We start from the raw sequence: 16,824 nt of genomic DNA, 5'->3' as shown, positions 1-16,824 counted from the left end.
AATAAAAAGTTGTGTCATTTAACACATGAGCAAAAGGAAAATATTAAAAGAAAAAATGTAATAAAGAGAAATTATTCTCTTTTAATCTATTCTGAGGGGGGCAGTTTCTGGATAAAGGAAAATAAGCAGACACAAACCATTCAACTTTTCCAAATGTCCATAACAAAGCCTATTTTCTCAATGAGCCAATATAGCATCTGCAGGAACTAATGGTAAGGAGCTAACTTTGAGACCCAAAATAAGGAGATTAAAAATCCCTTTTCTAGATGCAAAAGTATAAACTGTAGTGACCCAGGAATCTATGCCAGAAATGAACAATTAACAAAAGATATGCAGGAATGACTATTCTGAAATAAGTACATTTACTGCAGCAGTGATAGATGGAATTGGCAGTACAATTTTTTTAAGTTTACAGAAATGAGTCACCATCAAGACCATGAGGGAAAGAAGCACCTCCACCATCCCTGCCAGCTGCTTCATCAGAGGCCTCCAGACATTGTATGATGACAGCTGCCCACTGAAGGTGGGGATTATGTGAATATCTTTTAATTTTCTATTTCTTTTTTCTACCTCCCCAATGCCCACAATGTGGTTAAGCAGATCTCCCAGGTTAACAAAAACATACAAGTTGGTCATTCAGTTCCAAAACTCAGAAACGGGCATTAGTTCTCAATGAGAATGAGCTTATACTGGGCACCACACCGACTTCAGAACGGTGACTGCCATCATTGGCAGTTTCCTCCCTGCTTCCTCCTGAATCCTTCTCTTCCCTTCTTTTCACTGTTTTCATAACCAGTGGCATGAGTTTACCGCTTTCTGTAAAAGGACTATAAAGGGTTCTAATTAGCACCCTAGTCAGTTCCCTAGTTCTTCCATGGGGGACAGCCTGTCTGAGTGTAACTACTCACATCCAAGTTTTTATTACACTAAGATGTTAAAAGAGTGAAAAAAGCTATGCATAATTCTGTTAATTAGAAAAATTAAAGTTGTTTGCCAACATATACCAATAGGATCATGGTATTGATATATTAATACTATATATACATATGTACCTGTATATATAATAGTATTAATATATATTATGTTAATATATACATTCTTTATTATTCTATGCACTGTTATATAGCTATCCATTTTCGTTTTTTTAATGGAATAAAAGAGGAGAAAGGCAGTTTTGCCTGTTTTTTCAGAACATCTCAAATTTAACAGGATTCTTGAAAATTAATACTATTTACATAATTTCAAAGTTTAGTAAATAACCATCACCCTGCTAATGAGATACGACAATAAAGCAGTAGAAGCCTGAATTAGGTATTCCCAAGAGGTCTGGTTGCACAGCAAAGGCCAAAAAGCTACTTTTTGTTTCCATCTTCAGAATCTTTTTTAAGAATATTGGGCTTCCCTGGTGGCACAGTGATTGAGAGTCCGCCTGCCGATGCAGAGGACACGGGTTCGTGCCCTGGTCCGGGAAGATCCCACATACCGCGAAGCGGCTGGGCCCGTGGGCCATGGCCTCTGAGCCTGCGCGTCCGGAGCCTGTGCTCCGCAACAAGAGAGGCCACAACAGTGAGAGGCCCGTGTACCGCAAAAAAAAAAAGAAAAAGAAAAAAGAATATGTTTCTCTTTTTCCTTGAAATGTCTCTTTTTCCTCTTCCTCACTAGCTGCAGTTGACCAGAGTTACTCTTTTTAATACTCTGGATAAACTAGACAAAAATATCAGAGACAGTATCTTCCCTGTTACTAAAGATCAATAATTACTATCCTTATATTCAGAGATGTTAAAAAAACTGGCAATAAGGGACTTCCCTGGTAGCGCAGTGGTTAAGAATCCACCTGCCAATGCAGGGAACACGAGTTCGAACCCTGGTCCAGGAAGATCCCACGTGCCGTGGAGCAACTAAGCCTGTGTGCCACAACTACTGAGCCTGCGCCCTAGAGCCCACAAGCCACAACTACTGAAGCCCGCTGCCTAGCTCTGCAATGAGAGAAGCCACCGCAATGAGAAGTCAGCGCACCACAACAAAGAGAAGCCAGCGCACCGCAACAAAGAGTAACACATGCTTGCGGCAACTGGAGAAAGCCTGTGTGCAGAACAAAGACCCAATGCAGCCAAAAAAAAAAAAAAAAAAAAAAAAACTGGCAATAAGAAATTTATGGGAGGTAGGAAAGTACATGGGTTAAGACCCTGAGTTTAAAATCCTGGCTCCCCAGCCAGGTAAACTTGGACAAATTATTTAATCTGTCTGGACTTCTGGTTCCTCTTCTGTATAATGTGGATCACAGATCTTACTAGTGATGATTGAGTTTATGCATGTAAAGCACTTAGGACGTCTGACCAAAAAAGTAATTGCTCAGTAAATGATAGCTATTATTGTTTTGACTCTTATGATTGTTAATTATAATTAAGAGGCTGAAGGAGTAGTCACAGATATAGAAGATATAATCACACATAGTATGTTTGGGTTTAGAGAAGGGGGGTGGGGATGTTAGTCAATGTTTTCAGTTATATATTCCACAAATTCATAATCTTTGCTACTATTCAGAGGCAGTAAATATTTTACAGTTATGTTTTAAAATTTAGGCCAGTCTATATTTCAATGTCTCACAATTTTTTAACCAGCACCAACTGAAAAAAGCATCCCAATTTCAGAGATGTTAAAATGTTAAAAAGACTTGATAAAATATTTTAGATTTTATGAAATACATTAAGAGACAGAAAACAATACAGTGATGCTTCAGGTCTCAGATGTTCTACAATCTCATCTTTTTGTATGAGAGCTGGAAATTAAAATCTTGCCTCTGATCATGCTTAGTTTCTACATGTCAGATTGCTTTTTAAAGTATGCCCTTTAGAGATGGGCAGAAGAAAGGAGCACTATTAGAAGTTTTGACCTTAAAAGCCAAGTCCTAATACTGAGAAATAACAGGCAAAGAAAAAAAAAGACTGTTCAAGGAGAGGACACCTGGAATGGTAAGTGATAGGTATAAGATAATGAAACTCCTGACAACATGACGAAGCATTCTGAGGCCTTTCAGTGGAGGAGCAACCCAGGGCCTACAAACTCCAGTATACTCTCGAATCAAGACATATAACAGCATCAGAAAGGATGCCAGGAATAATAAGAACTGTTACACTAAAAGGGATATCTAGTCCATGAAATCTCAAGGAGAACAAAGTATACTATTCCCATGCCTTTCCTCATAATACACCCCTGCACAAAACTAGCACATATTGCTGATAGGAGAACATGAATGGTGCAGACACAGGACAGCTGAGACCACTGACAGAATAATTTAGTGTGCAGGCTGGGATTACTGGTCAGAAAAGGTTACATCTGACATTCTGTCTCCTCTATAGCCACGAAGGCATCTTGCCTCTCCTTGAATATCCTCATTAATAAGGAACTCACAACCACCAAAGGAAACCAATTCCATATTCTTTCAGCATTGTCAGAAAATTCTTATGTTGAAGCAAGATATGCCAAGCTAGTTTGGGGTTCTTCTGTTGACAATATTTACTGAGCCCTTGAGTGGACTCTGAGGGGCCCTTGAGGAGCAATGGCAATGGATGACTCAAGTTAGGGACTGGTGGGACAGGCACAGGAAAAACCAGGAGAAATTTAGTGAAGAAGTTGAGGTGGCTGGCAAGAGTGAATGCAGGAGGATTTTTTTCCAGGAGGGTAGAAGACAAATATCAGGAAAAGCTAAGAGAGAGCTGACCACAGGTCCTGACCAGCAGCTATGTGGACTGTGGAAGATCAACTGCCACTTGAGTCACCAGGGAACCAGCATTAAAGGTGAGAGCCAGGCTTCAGTCAGGAAAGAGAGGCAGGGTGTGGTTCTGTGATGCAATTAAGGCTCTAAGGAAGTCTGACATAAAAGTGGGGCTCAAGACAGCAGAGGAGGAAATACTGAGGAGAGAGGCCAGCAGTAAAAGGCAGTTCTGGCAGGAACTAAGGGGAGGAAAAGACTAGGCAGGAAGTGGATAAAAGGGGGTGGGAAAATATGTGCCTAAAAGAGCTTGTACCTTGGGCAGTAACTTGTACTCAGTAGGTACAAGTGTAAACAACCAATCACAATCCAGAGAGACAGCGCTAGATCAGAGATACACATAAGATGCAAAAGGAAACCGGAACTGTGAGAGTAGTATTTGTGTTAATCCTAACAAAAACACCGAAAGTTATTATTTGAACATTTCCCAAGCACTGTTCTAAGCCCTTTAAAAACAATAATATTTTTATTCTTCCGACAACTCCACAATGTAGGTAATATATCATGTTATCATTTTATAGATGAGGAAACTGAGTCAAAGAGTTCCAAGTCACCCAGTTAATTACTAGAGAAGAATTCAAACCCAGCCAGTCCAACTCCAGAGCCCACACTCTAAACCACTAGTGTGTATTCTTCTCACCTTGATTTCTAGGCCCCAACACAACTGCCTGGTCCATAGTAAACACTGAAACACTTGTTGAAGGACTGAAAGATCCAGCTTTAGTGGGGTCTTAGGAAGGAAAATGTATAATGAAGGATATAAGGGTCTGAAAAGAGAACACAGAGATACTGATGGAATTAATTGGCTAATGGCTCTGAATGGAACCTGTGGGTAGATTTGTTTTTCCAGCCTGCCATGGATTTTCAGCTTGTGTCAGCAGGAAGGTGCTCCAATCAGATGCATGAACCAGCACACGGGCTCATGGGTAACTCCAAAGGCACGAGTCAGATGTGCAGTCCTCCTCAAAGTGAAGACGCAGCACAGTTAAAAACGTGCCTTCCGGGCTTCCCTGGTGGCACAGTGGTTGAGAGTCCACCCGCCGATGCAGGGGACACGGGTTCGTGCCCCGGTCCGGGAAGATCCCACATGCCGCGGAGCAGCTGGGCCCGTGAGCCATGGCCGCTGAGCCTGCGTGTCTGGTGTGCTCCGCAACGGGAGAGGCCACAACAGTGAGAGGCCCGCGTACCGCAAAAAAAAAAAAAAGTGCCTTCCTCTGAAATATGATCACTCTGATCACTGTTCTTACACCCAATGTGACCTTATACCCTGGTGTTTATTATACATCATATCCCCCTTCTAGGATGGAAATTTGTTCCATTCATCTTTGGATTCCCAACATCACTTATCAATATTGGTTCATCATCAATATGACACCATTAAGGTAAGGTAGCATGTTTTAGGAAAAGAAATGTTACGTTAGTCAATTTTCTGCAGAGGAAATAAAGATGACTTTGTTTAAAAGTTGTATTTTTCTACAAGTGGTGTTTAGTAATTAATTTTAACTGAATTCGTCTATAATTTGATAACTTCCCATACATTATACTACACTGCACTTGAAACTATAAGCGTATTCTTCAGCTGGGGTATCTTATAATTTATTTGGCTCTACATACTGACTTTTCACCTCCTAAACATACTCACTAGCATATATTTTAAAAATACAAATAACATATGGTAAAGTCATGGCACTTTTAAAGGCTACTTATTAACATGTGTCCTAACACAAAATTCTGCCAGAGGCCCCGGTGAACAACCCAGCCTTGCAGAGCAGACTAGATACCTGTCTGCAGCAAAGCTTCACTGCAGCTCAGTGCAGTCCCCAGAACGGAAGCAGCTCCCTGGTTTCTGCAGATGCAGCAGTTGGTGAAGTTGACAGTTTAATTCCAGTGAGTGGGTATGTGTATGAGAGGGGCACAGAGGTTGGGTTTGTATTCACTCTGTTCCTGCATAAGTGAGGCAATAATACAAAACAGATTATGGGCTCTAAGAGTACTTACTGGTGCTAATGTCCACCCACTATTAACTGCATTCCAAGGACAGATGACTAATTCTAGACAATGCTCTACAAACAATGCCAAATTTATTCCTGAAAACACACACACACACACACACACACACACACACACCCCCCCCTAAAGCATGACTAATGCATGATTATTCTAGGTTTAATATTGAATAGTTCAAATAAGATTAAATGTTTGTATGAATTTTGAAAGGTCCATTTCTATACTGAAGGGTTACTGGTAAAGGTTTAACCAAAGTCACTAAAGTGGATATAGAGTACTCCATTATAAACATCAATAACAGGCAGTTAGGAGTCATAGAAAGCTTTGACCATGGGAAGGAGATGAACAATACCCAGATTTAAGAAAATTAATTGGGGGAGGGGGGCGATGTAACGTGGATAGCTGGTGGGAGAAGTGCCCTGAAATAAGACAAAGGCCACCATCATGAAATGAAGAAGAATCAATAACTGGGTGGCTAACTCGGTAGCAAGTAGATAAGAGGGAAGAGCAGATTTAAAATAAACTTTGAAGTCTAACAAAAGCAAGGTTAATAATTCCTCCAAGAAAGTCAGGAGGATGGGCTAGATTGCAGCAGAAAAAGGAGCTGCAATTTGGTACCCTTAGGACATTTACATTTATTCAGCAGTAAAGAGAAAGAGAAAGAAGCCCAGAGGGTGGATGACACCACCAAGTAAGAGGTGGCAGGAAATAATGGGAATGCCAGAGGAGAGAAAGGAGAAAAATGACCTAGTCAAAGGAATAAACTTGGAGATCCAGTTGAAGTATGAAAATCAGGACCAAGAAAAGAGCTTTAAAAAGAAGCAAATAGTTAAAAAAAAAAAAAAAAAGAAGCAAATACCGGGAATTCCCTGGCGGTCCAGTAGTTAGGACTCTGCCCTTTCACTGCCAACATCGCGGGTTCGACCCCTGGTTGGGGAACTAAGATCCCACAAGTCACGTGGCATGGCCAAAAAAAGAAAAAAGAAGGAAATACCACCCAGAAGTTATGAATAAAGACCGCAGAATTCCCTGGCGGTCCAGTGGTTAGGACTCGGCGCTTTCACTGGTCAGGGAAGCCTCGCTGCACGGCCAAAAACAAAAAAAACAATAAGGACTACAAACAGGCTACTGGATGATACGTAGGAATTCACTGCTGACTTAGAACACTGATCAAGTTTAGAACAGAAGCCAGCCTAGACCAAGAAAAGGAAGTAGGGAGAAGGATGGGATGAGGGGATGAAGAAGCGGAGGCAGCAATGGAAGTATATGTAGCAGTTTAACGAAGAAAGCTCCAGAGAATATCAAAGTTTAAAGTCTTGCAAGACCTCCTTTGGAGAGAAGTGGAGGTGTAGGACAAGGAGCCTGTGAAATGAGGAGTGGATTCATCCTCCAGATTCGGAAAGAAAGAGAGGGCAGCAATAAAGGACACTAAGAAACCAAGACTGAAATGAAAGGTCACTTGTGTTCACGTCAGATACTCCAGTCGTATATAAATTGTCTATCAGCATAAATTAAAGTCTACTTCAACTTAACGGGTTAAGTCGAGAAAAAAGAACCAAGCAAAATAGTATACCAAATGTAAAAAATACAATTAGAAACCAACCGGAAATGGGCAAAAAGTTTGCCAAAAATACAGAGGGCCAATATGATGTGTTAGTTGAGGGACAATCTATATCATTCTTTGCCTTGCACCTAAAAAATATTGGTTGTCTGGGCTCAGGACCAAAGGTGGGGTTTACCCTAGCTTGGAAATGCACAGTAGTTGATGAAGTTGGTTGCACATCAGAATCATCTGGCGCTCTTGTCAAAAATACAGCTAACCCTACCCCCTGGAGATTCTGACTCATTCTATCTAAGGTACTGCTGGTTTTTAATTAGCACTCCAAGTAATTTTGATGCAGTTGGTAGGATGGCATTTGGAAACCAAGCTGATTATCAGAATTATCTGATATACTTTTAAAAAATACAGATTCATGAGCTTGTGTCTAAACCTACTGAATCTCACACACAATACTCACATCCATAAAATTAAATGCATTATGTTTAAATCCTTTTTCAATCAACTTTCCAGCAAATGCATGTAGAAAAGAATTTTCAGGCAAACCTTGGAGATATTGCGGTTCAGTTCCAGGTCACTGCACTAAAGTGAATATTGTAATAAAGCAAGTCACAATTTTTTGGTTTTCCAGTACATAAAAACTATGCCTACAGTACACTACAGTCTATTAAGTGTGCAACAGTATTACATTTCCAAACACTGTACATACCTTACTTTAAAAATACGTTATTGGACTTCCCTGGTGGTGCAGTGGTTAAGAATCTGCCTGCCAATGCAGGGGACACGGGTTCGAGCCCTGGTCCGGGAAGATCCCACATGCTGCGGAGCAACTAAGCCCATGCGCCACAACTACTGAGACTGCACTCTAGAGCTCGTGAGCCACAACTGCTGAAGCCCACTCGCCCGAGCCCACGTGCCCCAACTATTGAGCCCACGCACCACAACTACTGAAGTCCGTGTGCTCTAGGGCCCACATGATGCAACTACTGACCCGCATGCTGCAACTACTGAAGCCCATGCACCTAGAGCCTGCGCTCCACAAGGAGAAGCCACCACAATGAGAAGCCTGCGCACCGCGGCAAAGAGCAGCCCCCGCTCACTGCAACTAGAGAAAGCCAGCAAGGAGCAACAAAGACCCAACGCAGCCAAAAAATAAATAAAAAATTTAAAAATACTTTATTTCTAAAAAATGCTAACCGTCATCTGAGCCTTCAGCAAGTCGTAATCATTTTGCAAGGTGGAGGGTCTTGCCTCGATGCTGATGGCTTCTGACTAATCAGGGTGAGGCTGGAGTGCCTGTGACAATTTCTTAAAGATAAGACAATGAAGTTTGCTGACTTCAATTGACTCTTCCTTTCATAAACGATTTCTCCGTAGCATGCAATGCTGTTTGATAGCATTTTACCCACAGTGGAACTTCTTTCAAAATTGGAGTCAATCTCAAACCCTACCACTGCTTTATCAACTCAGTCTATGTATTGATCATATTCTAACTCTTTGTTGTCATTTCAACAACCTTCACAGCATCTTCACTGGGAGTAGAGTCCATCTCAAGAAACCAGTTTCTTTAGTCATCCATAAGAAGTGATTCTTCATCCATTCAAGTTTTACTATGAGACTGCAGCAACTCAGTCACATCTCCAGGCTCAATTTCCACTCTAATTCTCTTGTTACTTCCACTGAAGACTTGAACCCCTCAAAGTCATCCATGAGCGCTGGAATCAAGTTCTCCCAAATTGCTGTGAATGCTGGTATTCTGACCTCTTCTCATGAATCACAAATGTTCTTAATGGCATCTAAAATGGTGAATCCTTTTCAGAAGATTTTCAATTGACTTTACCCAGATCCATCAGAGGAATCACTATCTATGATAGCCTTATAAAATGCATTTCTTAAATAATAAGACTTGAAAGTTGACATGACTCCTTGGGGAATTCCCTGGTGGTCCAGTGGTTAGGACTCTGCACTTTCACTGATGAGGGTGCAGGTTCAATCCCTGGTCGGGGAACTAAGATCCCACAAGCCACACTGCACAGCCAATTAATTAAATTAAATTAATTAATTTAAAAAGAAGAAGAAATGACTCCTTGATCCATGGGCTGCAGAATGGATGTTGTGGCAGCAGGCATGAAAACATGAATCTGGTTGTACATCTCCATCAGAGCTCTTGCGTGACCAGGTGCATTGTCAATGAGCAGTGATATTTTGAAAGGAATATTTTTTTTGGAGCAGTAGGGCTTAAAATATTCAGTAAACCATGTTGTAAACAAACGTACTGTCACCAGGCTCTGTTGTTCCATTTATAGAGCACAGACAGAGTAGATTTAGCATAATTCTAAAGGGCCTTAGGATTTACAGAATGGTAAATGAGCACTGGCTTCAACTTCAAATCACCAGCTGAATTAATCCCTAACAAGAGGGTTACCCTGACTATACCAAGATTGAATCCACGTGCCCTTTAAGTACAGAGGTAATGGCCTTGGGCCAACCCCTAATTCCTACCCCAATAAGTCCAGGTCCTCTTCTCTGTCACCAGTTAGATCCATGACCCTGAGTTTTTCTCAGTAGAGGAAAGGAATGCAAGCAAATAGGTGATTGTGGATTAAAAGTCTCTCAATGTTCCTAGGTTCACAAGTTTACATGGCTATTCATTGAAAAACGACTGACTACTCTTTAAACTGCTCTTGGCCTTCCAAGAAATAAGAAAACTTCCTGGTTCCTGATTCTCTGAAGGACTTTCCTATTTCAAAGTCCATCTTAAGCAGCTTCTAAGAATCACTGATGAAATTAACATCACCATTTTATTATAAATCTTTAGATAAATTGTGTTTAGATCACTGTTTCAAATATAATATGCATTCATTAATGTTACAAACAATATTAGCCCTAACGTATATGAAACACATATATGTTATATGGAGGCTTTGCCTCCAAAGCCCTGGGAAACCTTAAGAACTAGTATTATAAGCATGTGAGTACTGAAGCCAGAGAGACCTGGTTCAAATCCTATCTCCGAAGTTTAGGCTGGTTGTAGAGCACTGCAACTTGGTTTTTCTTTTTCTCTAAAATGATAATACCATCTATCTTGCAGCGTTGTCATAAGAATAAGTAATATACATATAGTCCTGGTTCAGAATCAGCATTCAATAAACAGTAATTACTCTTATTGGTATAACCCAAATCTTCATCCCTCCTCCTCCAACAAAGGTAAAATTAGTCCTCAAAAAGTGCTCAGGGGGCTTCCCTGGTGGCGCAGTGGTTGGGGGTCCGCCTGCCGATGCAGGGAACACAGGTTCGTGCCCCGAGCCGGGAAGATCCCACATGCCGCAGAGCGGCTTGGGCCTGTGAGCCATGGCCGTTGGGCCTGCGTGTCCAGAGCCTGTGCTGGGGGGAGGCCACAACAGTGAGAGGCCTGCGTACCGCAAAAAAAAAAAAAAAAAAGTGCTCAGGATATTGGAGTATGTGTTGAAAATCGAGTATTCTAACCATGGTGAGAATTGGTAAAAGGAATTCTACTTATAGAAAGTCTGCACAAATCATGTAAAAAGTCCTTCACCACGAAGCACGCAGATGCTGAATAAATTACAACAGATATACTTTTAAATGTACTGCTGAAATCATAAGAAAATAAAGGAGATTCCCAAGGACAAGAGAAAAAAAGAAAAAGAACAATAAACCTAAACTCTAGTGGGGGAACCTAGAGCCCAGAAACTGCAGCTCTTGCAGTGGAAGGGGAGACATGGGCCTTGAGCTTGTGAAATGGGAAAGGACTGAACCTGGGACCCACACTGAAGAGGCTACACCTTGGATAAAAGGATGGTGTAGGAAAAATCTGCCTTCCATCCAAGCCAACTGATAAGAAAGTCTGCAGACCTACACTAATCCAAAGTGGAAAAATTAATGACAACAATGCTGATCTCCCCTTAGCAAACCTGAACTAAATTTACACCTTCTTCAAGTCAAAGAAATGCTTGGCTAATCAAAGTGGTCATGGGTTGGAAGTAGAAACAAACATATTTTATAAAGAAAGGCATCTTCAATAAAGATCCTTCAGGATTCCCATAAAACGAAGGAATAACTGAGGAAATAAGATACCTTCAGTGATATTCAATAGACAAACTCTCCCCCCGCCAAGGGTTTCAGATATTCAGACTATAGAAAAGAAAAAAGGGAAAGGCACAGAAAAAAGCTGGACCCCCCCCCCAAAAAAAAAACCACACACACATACACAAAGTAACAAAATTTTCATCCTGTGTGTGTATAAAATATCCCTTTAAATGTATGTTCTTACCACAATGGAATTATATGCTTTATGTGATGTGTGGTAAGAGCACTGCCTTTAATGCCAGGCACACTTGAATTTGAATCTAGCTAAACAAGTACCAGTTTACGATTCCAAGCAAGTTAGTAAAACTTTCTGTGCCTCAATTTCTTTAGCTGGAAAATGGGCATAATACTACCTACCTATTAAAATTGTTGTGAAATAAATTCATGCACAAACATATTCAGGTGTGTATGTATCACAAAGCACAGTTCTTAGATATAGAAAATGCACTCAATAAACAGTAGCTATTATGAACACCATAGGGGAAGGATTTTCATTCATCCAACAAGTATTTACAGTGTCTCTTATGTGCCAGTCCTAGTGCCAGACATTTTGGGAAACAGAAACGGATAATGACTCCTTGTTATGATTCTAACCTGCATACTTGTTTTGTGCCAGCCATTTATCTATATAATCTTACTTTATTCTCCCCACAATCTTATAAAGTACTGTTATCTCCATTGTCCAGATGAAGAAATTGAGAAATTAAGAGACTTGATTCAATTCATAAAACCGGTAGTATAAGGACTTGAACTTGGGCACTATATGACCCCAAAGCCTATGTCTTAATTTAATTACCTCACCCAGACGAGGACATTGCCATTCAGATATATATGGAGGATGTGGTTGGTAGACTTTTTTCTTTGTCTTTCCCTTTCTTTTCTTTTTTTTTTTCTTTTTTCTTTTTTTTTTTTTGAGAAAAAGCAAAGAACTCTAAAAATAATGGATTTCACAGTCATGGAATATAACACAACACCACTAAACTGAATTCTTAGTTTTTGTTCCTTCTTCAAGAGGGAAAGTAACACTTCGATTATGAGTAACATCCACTATACATGTAATGGGTCTAAATGTTGTAGTTTCCATATATAAATACTTTTCTAGGTACTACAGAGTAAATTGGCACTTCTTGGGAATTTAAACCTGGTTTACTTTTTGATGAGGGGAGGATCCTACTTATATAATGATAAACAGTTGGATGAAACTTAATAGGCAGGCAGATTAGATTCAAAGAAGGAAGCAATTTCTAAAATGTTTTTACCTCACCAAATTGAATGGGGTGTGGTCACTCAATAGTGTCAGACTACTTTTCAAAACATTAGGTCACTCTCCAACAGATACTATAGATTACATCATGGTAAAGAGGAATAATCATACCTAGGAAGATTGAGTAATTAATTTTCAACCCTGAAAATAATGGCAACAAGAACTTTGAGTTCTTTTAAACAATACTGAGACACCCTAACAGATTAGAAAAGTAATGGCTAGGTCCTCCATCTTGTCAAAAAAAAAAAAAGTGTTCTGGATTTTCTCTGTAGAAAAAAGAGAATAGAAAAGAAAAAAGGACTCTTCCATAAGCACAGCTGCCTTGTAGAAATGATTTATACTGCTCGCTCCTACTTCTAGGAGGCAATTCATCTTTTGCTCACCTACTCAAAGAGTTTGAAACTAAGCACGAGATTTTCAGTAAAATAATGACGTAAAGAAATTGGATCCCTTTACCCTCCAACTGAAAACTGCTGATGATTAAGAAATCGAGTAGGGCTTCCCTGGTGGCGCAGTGGTTGAGAGTCCGCCTGCCGATGCAGGGGACACGGGTTCGTGCCCCGGTCTGGGAAGATCCCACATGCCGCGGAGCGGCTGGGCCCGTGGGCCATGGCCGCTGAGCCTGCGCATCCGGAGGCTGTGCTCCGCAACGGGAGAGGCCACAACAGTGAGAGGCCCGCGTACCACAAAAAAATAAAAAAGAAAGAAATCGAGTAGCTCAAACAATTAAAAAATTCATAAATAAGTAACTTCAAAACAAAGTAACGAATTTTCACTTAAAAGGAAGAAAACACCCCTCTACTCATTTTAGAGTGAATCTGGGAAGAGATTTTAGAGATTATTTCACCAGAGTCTTCATTTCGAAGATGAGGAAATTGAGACCTAAAGCATTGTGATTCGATTACTTGTTTATATATTTTCTCACATCACTATTTCTGCCCTTACCTAATGTGGCTATAAATTTGTAATTCATCACCCACTATGCTTTTCTGTCCTATGAGTAAATACTACAGCTTCAGGACGGAACAGAAAAAATTTTAAAGCTCCAAAACTTCACAGTTAAACCATCATAACAGCTTTGCTTAATAAGAATAAAATGAGTGTAAGTGAATAAAAGCATTTGTATTTCTGCTACTCAAATAAGGTTTCTACCTCATAACTGGTCTATACACAAGCCACCTCTGCTTACGGCACAACAGGAGCTCAAAAGCCGTGGGTGGGGGTTAAAGAAAAGTTTTGCAATTCAAGAAAAAAAATCCCTAATGTGTTCTACGTAGCTTCAAGCCCGCCTAGGGAGAACAGAATGCCTTTAAAGAGCGAAGAAGTTGTGGGCTGCAACAGATCATTTTGAGGATTTCTTCCAAGACTAAGAGTCGATGGAGAATTCAGAATTCAAAATACCGCATTACTGATATCTTAATTTATCAATACAAAACCACAATAAAAACTGAATTTCTTGAGAGTAGGAACACGTTTCCTTCTGAGAGACCTACAGCTTTTCATACTCAAGCGTCTTTTTCAAAAGGAAAAACCGGAGCACTCAGGATTACTGGTCCGAGGTCACTCAACAGGTAGGCGGCCGGACCAGGACGAACATCGGCCTCCCGCATTTATTGTACTAGTCCTTCACAAGGTCTGCCGAAAGCAACTTAGCGAAAAACCTTAAACTTCAGTATCTAGAAAACAGGCTATTAATTCCTAATCAAACTTAAAAAAAAGAGTTATCCTTTACTTCCGGAATTCCCTGGTAAGTGACCTCCAGGACTGATAGTTCAGCCTCAGGCGCGCTCCCGCCAAGGACCTTTGGGGGAAGGGACAAAATAGGTAAAGTGGGTGGGCAGCCCGGCGCAGCCCTCTTGGGAAGGTTTCCGAACTGGCTCACACCGCTGCGGTGGACGGGGCGCACCTGCAGGGCGCTCGGCTGTCCATCAACTGCGACAACACCCCCGCCCACCCCTTACCTCCCGAGGCGCTTACCTGGGGCGTCTGCGGGGGCCTGGCCCCTGAACGTGGCCGTCTCGGCCCATTCCAGGTGCGACGAGGGCCGACTCCACGGCCGGGGGGTCCCAGGAGGCAGGTAGGAGGGGTTGGACTTCCGCCGGATCGCCACCCGTCTGAAGTTGTAGTCGCCCTCGCCGCTCATTTTGCTGCGTTCGCTCGCGGCTCGGCACCCTCGCCCGCCCTCGTCCGGCCGCAAGCGCGAGCTCGGCGGGTTCCTGAGGGGCGACCGGACCCCCGGGGGCGTCGTTTGCATGCCCAGGCTCGGCGCGACTCGACAGAGACAACTTCGGGGCTGCTCAGCGCCGGCGCCCTTCTGCTCCGGCGTCTCCTCTGCAAGTGCTTCCTCGTCCCTTCCTCCCGGGACTCCCAGGGCCGCGCCGCGAGTTTGGCTCCGATTCCCTGTGCGGCAGCCGCCACGCCCGGTCTCTGCGGCTCGCGCTCTCACCTGACGCCGCCACTGCAGCGGCTGACTTGGGCTGCCACCACCCCCTCGTCTCTGGACCAATCGCCAGCCAGCGCCCGAGAGCGCCGAGAGTTCGGCCTGTGGTCGCCGCTGCCGCTACAGCAGCCGCCGCCTCCTGGTCCCGCCGGGGCAGCAGCCTAGCACGCTCGCGCGGTGCCGCCGGGAGCGTGCGCGCGGGGCCGCCGGGAGCGTTCCGGGCAGCTCCTCCCTCCCCTCTCCCCTCCCCTTCTCCTCTCCTGCCTCTTCCCTCTCTCCTCCCCCGCCTCTTCCCTCTCTCCTCCTCCATCCCCAGCGAGCCCCGGCTTGCCCTCGGGTCTCGACCGGAGCCACGAGGGCGAGGGCGCTCACCTGCGGACGCATACCTGGGGTGCTCCGAAGGTCAGCCGCGCTCACCTGTGGGCCACGCCCTGGACTCGGGGAGAAAGAAGAGATTATTACAGCTACTCCGGACTCTGTACAGGGCCTGCCATTCTCGCAGAGCCACACGGCAAGGGTCACACGTATGTCTCAAGCTGCTTCTGAGCCCTTGATAATGATCTTACCAGTGAAGTATTTCAGATAAAGAAACCGAGGTGCGGAACCTACACACAGTACTGCAGAGCTAGAATGCTTACCCGAGACTCTGCCCCAAAGTCTGTCCTTATCTCACTGAACTAAAAAATCTTGTCAGGAGCTTCGAGCCAGAGAAAGATGAAGAGGTGCGTGGAAGTAAAAGAGAAGGTGCAGCTGACCGTCCACAGGTTTCCTGAAGAGCATCACACACTTTAGGGACTTCATTAGTAATGCACTTTAGAGTCCTTTAATTTGTCAAGTCATTTTTTTTAACTTCAGCTAAATACTAAGTTGAAAAAATTTTAAACTGGTTTGCTCACCTGCTTTTTAAAACTCATTACTCTAATAAGAGGCTGTGTTCCAAAACCACAGAGGTAGGAGGGGAAAGAGCAGCGTTCCGAGTATACCAGCTGAAGCAGAAAGAATTCCCCGGCCATCGCTCCCACCTTAGAAGCCACCCCACATTTTTTCAGATGGACTTTCATCCAGGTAACTTCTTATCCAGCTCCCTGAAGTGTATCCCATAACCCAGTCCTCAAGAAACCTTTCAGAAGGCAGTTTAACTGTCTCAGTCTCCTTGGCTGTTACTCCAATAAATGTACGCCTTAGGAGAAGGAACTACCCCCATAATTTCTAATGCATCCATTCAGACCTTGTTAAAAGGAACTTTTGCTCCCTTTGAATTTCTTATCCCTGTATCACTATATTGTACCTAATTATTGTTTCTCTGTAATTGTGGTGTTATCTACTATGCTATATAGTATCAGAAATAATTTAAACAAGTGGTTTCAAATATAAATTAATAATGAAAGGGGTTTTACCTCCATATGCTAAGATAACTATAATTTAAGTGCAGGTTTTTGACGTAATTTATTTGGTTCAATAAAAAGGTGGTGTTGCAATCAAAAACACCATACTAGCAACCTAGCTCAGACCTATCTATTTTTTTAATTAATTAACTAATTTTTTACATCTTTATTGGAGTAGAATTGCTTTACAATGGTGTGTTAGTTTCTGCTTTATAACAAAGTGAATCAGTTATACATATACATATGTTCCCATATCTCTTCCCGTTTGCGTCTCCCTCCCTCCCACCCTCC

At 42.4% G+C, this 16,824-nt stretch overlaps 1 protein-coding gene across 3 annotated transcripts in view; it reads right to left on the bottom strand.

The window, feature by feature from the left end:
• FGD4 (FYVE, RhoGEF and PH domain containing 4) overlaps positions 1-15,272 on the bottom strand; it is a 204,058-nt gene extending 188,786 nt beyond the window's left edge. For 2 of the 3 annotated variants that reach the window (XM_060024561.1, XM_060024560.1), the window contains exon 1: positions 14,686-15,272. In XM_060024561.1, coding sequence (XP_059880544.1) covers positions 14,686-14,962 — 277 coding nt within the window. In that variant the 5' untranslated portion in view covers positions 14,963-15,272. The remainder of the gene's footprint in view (positions 1-14,685) is intronic. The other variant, XM_060024564.1, reaches the window with a different exon arrangement.
• Positions 15,273-16,824: the final 1,552 nt, after the last annotated feature.

The sequence above is a fragment of the Delphinus delphis genome, chromosome 11 (assembly GCF_949987515.2).
Source record: "Delphinus delphis chromosome 11, mDelDel1.2, whole genome shotgun sequence".
Lineage (NCBI taxonomy): Eukaryota > Metazoa > Chordata > Mammalia > Artiodactyla > Delphinidae > Delphinus > Delphinus delphis.
Note: the sequence above shows the minus strand (reverse complement) of the source record. Positions and strands in the feature narration are given on the sequence as shown.